Source organism: Leptonotus elevatus, chromosome 14 (assembly GCF_054856555.1).
Source record: "Leptonotus elevatus isolate MCC_2025b chromosome 14, RoL_Lele_1.0, whole genome shotgun sequence".
Taxonomy (NCBI): Eukaryota; Metazoa; Chordata; class Actinopteri; order Syngnathiformes; family Syngnathidae; genus Leptonotus; species Leptonotus elevatus.
In genome coordinates this window covers 19,321,086-19,326,282 of record NC_141252.1, presented here as the reverse complement: position 1 = coordinate 19,326,282, position 5,197 = coordinate 19,321,086, and the positions used below count along the sequence as shown (strand labels likewise).

At 37.2% G+C, this 5,197-nt stretch overlaps 1 protein-coding gene across 1 annotated transcript; it reads left to right on the top strand.

The window, feature by feature from the left end:
• The first annotated feature begins 2,041 nt into the window (after positions 1-2,041).
• dnal1 (dynein, axonemal, light chain 1) lies at positions 2,042-4,920 on the top strand. The gene is made up of 8 exons (XM_086094339.1): positions 2,042-2,117; positions 2,406-2,444; positions 2,611-2,720; positions 2,879-2,934; positions 3,017-3,072; positions 3,204-3,330; positions 3,436-3,576; positions 4,468-4,920. Exons 1-8 carry the CDS (start codon positions 2,112-2,114, stop codon positions 4,509-4,511), a joined length of 579 nt encoding a protein of 192 aa, XP_085950465.1. The 5' UTR covers positions 2,042-2,111; the 3' UTR covers positions 4,512-4,920.
• The last annotated feature ends 277 nt before the right edge of the window (positions 4,921-5,197 follow it).

The window sequence follows — 5,197 nt, the reverse complement described above, 5'->3', positions numbered from 1 at the left end:
ATTAGTTTAGCTTTTTTTAATTAAAAAAAACCCACAAAAAAATCCGGTAATTTTCCTGCAGCTGGGGCGCCAGGAAAATACTGTGAAATAACAGTAAACAACAATTTCTGTTATTGTACAGTATTTTTCTGGCGCCCCAGCTACTGAAAAATTACCATTTTGTTTTTTTAAATTTCCCCCCAAAAAATGTTAAAAAGAAAAAAAGCATCTTGCCACTACAGATGCCCAAAGGACAACTTCACGAATGTAGTTATACCGGGTGGTAATGTATGGAGGTAAATATGGTGCAAAACTAACTTGAAAAATGTGTACCTGTAGAAAAAAATCAAAATTTGTATCTGTAAAAGTCGTGATTTGTACCCGTAAAAAAAATGTGTGCCTGTAAAGAAAAAAAAATTGTATCTGTAAAAGATTTTTATTTTATTTTAACTGTTTGCAAAGCATACATTGCAAAATACTGACATTTATCAATAAATTGTAATGTTTAAAATAAAATGATTAAATACAGAGGATAAAGATTTGAGGTTAAAATACCTGTAGCGTCTTAAAGATCCACTCGCAGTAAAAACGTTTTGTTTTCATTTTATTATGATAGTAAGAGTACAGATGCTTAAATATAATGTTAATCAAATACAAGTAGCTGAGTACTGTCCACTTTTGGTTATAGGTTTAGGTTATCTTGTAAAACATTCAATAGGGTTCTGTAGCTTTATAGTAATTTTCACATCTAAGCACTAAGCAGCAGTTTATGAGGTTTTTTTTTTTTAGATTTTTTTTTTTTTTACAGGTACAAGCTATTGATCGTATGTTTACACTGGTAGGCTTCAAATCTTAAAATAAAAATCGTGACTTCAATGTGTTCAGTTTTCGTGACAACAACATGAGATGAGCTAGCTAGCTAGCACCGGATTATGAGCTATGTTCGTACAATAAATCTTACCTTCATACTAAAACTTCTTTCTTTCTGCCCACTTAGAGTGCTCTGCATGTCAACCAACGTTTACGCTGTTCCACACGGTGTTTGTATATTGAACCATGTTGAAATGTTCACGCCTGGGACGTCCTCTTCTTCCAAAATGACGCGTAAACTAGTGTGGCTACTCTGTTCGGAATTGCGGACTTGTGCATGGGCATCATTTGAGTTCAACCCACTGTCGTTCGCTCAACCAATGAGGTTGAGCTTTAGCCCGCCCAAATCCTTCAGAGCCCGCCCTCTTCTTCTACGAGTACAAATCACAGCGCTCTACAAGTACGAATCAGTTTTGCACCTTTTGTAGCGAGATATATGGTGCAAAACTCACGTGACTGGACAGCAGCAGAAAAACCACTTGTGACTCCTAGTGGCGACTTCTTTGATTACAAGTTGTCATTTCTACAGGTACAAATCACAACTTTTACAGATACAAATTTACACTTTTTGTACAGATACAAAAAAAATATTGTACAGGTACAAATTTGTTTTTACAGATCCAATTTTTTTTTACAGGTACACATTTTTTTACAGATACACATTTTTTTTTACAGGTACACATTTTTTTTTACAGGTACAAATCACGACTTTTACAGATACAAATTTAGACTTTTATCGACAGGTAATTTTTTTTTTTTATAAGTTAGTTTTGCACCATATTTACCTCCATATTTGACTTCCTGCTTAGTCCCAGTCAATCAGGATCCACAGCGATCAACTCGCACTTTTTTCTTTTTTTACGCCGAATGTCCTTCCTGACGCCGCAACTGGATGGGATTGTCGCTGTGACCTGGATTTGAACCCCTCTTTCTTGTGCGAAGTTATCCACCAACATCATCGCTACGACACCTGCAGTGTCAGAAAAATACATTCGGACTGTTAAGGTACAAACGTGCTACATTTTTCCACATTCAAATTTGGACGTGTGTAAAACGTGTGCTTTTCGAGCAGTTTTCTTGTCTTTTTTCACGAAGAGCCTCTTTCACGAGCATTATTGCATCGGAACATATTGCATGGGTGACATAATAAAGCTTTGGAACACTGGAAGGCGTTCTTCATTTTCTCAGGGATAGGCGACACTGCGCAAGCGCAGATTATTTGTTTGCTGCTAGTATCATAGCAACCTGAGCAGCCTATCAAAATGGTGGTGAGTAGTTTGTCGCTGAGTTTTTGATATTCTATTTATCATATATTAACGTTTCTAAATGTAATTGCTTGGTGGAGGTCAAATAACTATGTAAACATCAGATCCACACGCTATATTAATAGTTACTGTGTGTTTGGATAAATAACTTTAAAGTGTTTCTGTTCATTCCTATAATGGAAACGGAACAAATGTAAGAAACTCAACCAAATCCTAGGAATGACCGTTTTGTTTATTTATTTGCTTATTTGTTTGCCTATTTGTTTTCCTTTTTTTTCTTCATGTTTCCAGGGGAAAGGAACAACGATAAAAGAAGCCCTGACCAAATGGGTAAGTGACATATGGAGACAAGGATTTTTGAAATACTATACAATTTGCTATAAACTTTAACCTGAGTTTTAATATAGGCCACCTACTGTAGTTAGTAAAATGTGGACTAAAAACAGATTTATTTGTCCTATAGGCCTACCTGCATTTTGTTTTTCTGTGTGTTCAGGAGGAGAAGACCGGGGAGAAGAGCGGCGAGGCAACAGTTGTAAGGCTCTATGGTCAGATTCCCCCAATTGAAAAGTTGGATAACACACTAAACAAAATCCCCAATTGCGAGTGAGTAATTTACATGAACCATTTTTTTTAGACCGATACTCAAAGTGCAAATGATGTGTCTAACTACAGTAGGCCTATATGTCTATTAGCATGTCTGTTGTTTTGTTGGTCGGTCTGTTGGTCTCTTTTTCATTCCCTGCGTGCTTTATCATTCACAGAAAGCTGAGTATGTCCACAAATTGCATTGACAAAATAACCAATCTAGGAGAACTCAGTAAGGACTTCATTACAAACACATGTGCAGTGACGCGCAAAACACATTATTAAAATTGTTGCTTTCCTTTCTGGTTTTCCAGAAAATTTGAAAATTTTGTCATTGGGTAGAAATAATATCAAGGCCTTTACTGGACTGGTGAGTGCATACACGTTAAATTACATTTCATAAGTAGTTTTTTTTATGTTTGATTCATATATATTTTCTACTTGGTTATTAGGCAAACCATTCATGTTGGATAAATGGTCTTGTGTGTATGGATTCTGCAGGATGCAGTTGGTGACACATTAGAAGAGTTGTGGATCTCTTATAACCTGATAGAGAAAATGAAGGGTGTTCATTTGCTGAAAAAACTAAGGATTCTCTATATGTCTAACAACCTTGTCAAAGATTGGGGTGAGCTGCACACATTACGTCACTCAATACAGAACTGAAATGCAAACAGCTGAAGCGGAACAGTATTTTCCCCACCGATCATGATTACATTTTGTTTGTTTGCAGGAGAGTTTTCCAAGCTGGCTGATCTACCATGCCTTGTAGATCTGGTGTTTGTGGGAAATCCTCTTGAAGAAAAACACACACCTGATGGAACATGGATGGATGAAGCTACTAAAAGGTTACCCAGGCTGACAAAACTGGATGGTCAGTATTTCAGCACCATTATCTTCACATATTTAAAATATTGTAATCTGACTGCCTATACAAACAGTTGTATCCTGATTTGAAAAACAAAAAACAAAAACAAAAATCCCTTCTTTTACCCGAGCTTGCGACCGGCACTACCGAGACTAGCTAGGCATAGAGTGTGAAAGAATCCCCGAGTCTACACTCCAATTAAATTTCGTCTCGTCAACTCACGGTCCTCTATATCCTGCAGTATGGTTGCGAGTTGTGGACACACTCTACCGTTTGACAGCTGAACCCTCAAAAGTGTTCCAATTGTATAAAAACTGTAATAAAAATATGACTCACTGTGGCACCCCTGGCAGGGAAAAGTCCAGTCACATCTTCATTTCTCAGGCAAAACGTTAAAACAACACCAATAGGGCAATTTACAGTTTACAACCTTACATAGTTTTTTTTAGAGAGCATACACACGCACATACGACATACACCACTCTCAAGCTGAACCTTCTTCCTGAAGGCACGCTAACTCTCTGGTCTCCTGTTGTTTCATGAGGATTCTGAACAGAGGTGGGAAATCCAGGTCCAGAAAGTAAAAACGCTGCCACAGTTTGGCTTTAGCCATTGATGCTAGCAGCTAGCTAACAGGTAAACAAACATCATAGGAGCTAGTTAGGGAGCTACCTAGCTAGCACCTGGGGCTAAAGCCAAACTGTGGCAGGGTTTTTACTTTCTGGACCTGTAATTCCTATCTCTGATTCTGAATACAAAACCTCCTGGGAAAGCCTTCTTACTTTGAATCCAGTGCACAATTAAATAGTTTCACCCACAAGGCACGGCGGAATATCAATTGATGTATGCTTGCTTTACAGTGAATATTATAATTACCTTTTTTCCTGTTGTTTCCAGGGATTCCAGTCATTAAACAAGATGCAGGTGAAGATGACGACTGATATGCTTTAGTACTGTACTGCTGCAAAACTACAAAAGTCCTTTTAAAAAGTCATCTATCTGAAATTTATTTTTGAAAAAACTGATAACCTAAAGCAGCCCTTCTGCCACTACCATCTCTAATAGTTACTCTGGTTAAGTGCCTCGAGCTTTATCCGTTCAACAGGCCTGTGTATATTGTGGTCAAATTTACTATAATACATTCCACGAGAAGTACAATTAGTCAAATGATCAGCTGTAAAATTCAGACCAGCTTGATGGTTGTCACTTTTGTAAGTACTTGGAAAACGAGTACATGTACATCTTTGTTTATCCATCTATGCCAGCGACATACAATGAATGACAGGTGGAGCAATGAAATGTTCTTCCATTAGATGGCAGAAAGTACAATAAAACTGTGTATCCACTTGATGCTGTTTATTTATGAGAATAAGTCATGGATCCTGCAAGTATATTAGCTAACTCAACAGGCTCAGATTTCACACTGAGTAAATCATCCATTATTTGAATTGCTTATCAATTTGTGGTTAAACTGAGACACTCATTTTTATCTTAGTTTTTATACTGATTGTGACAATTTTGTTTGGTGGTGTGCCATGAGATGCTTCTATGGTTAAATGGGTGCTCTGGTAAAGGTTGGGAAACACGGGATTCTTGGAAAAGCTACTTTTGTGATTTGTTATTTGGT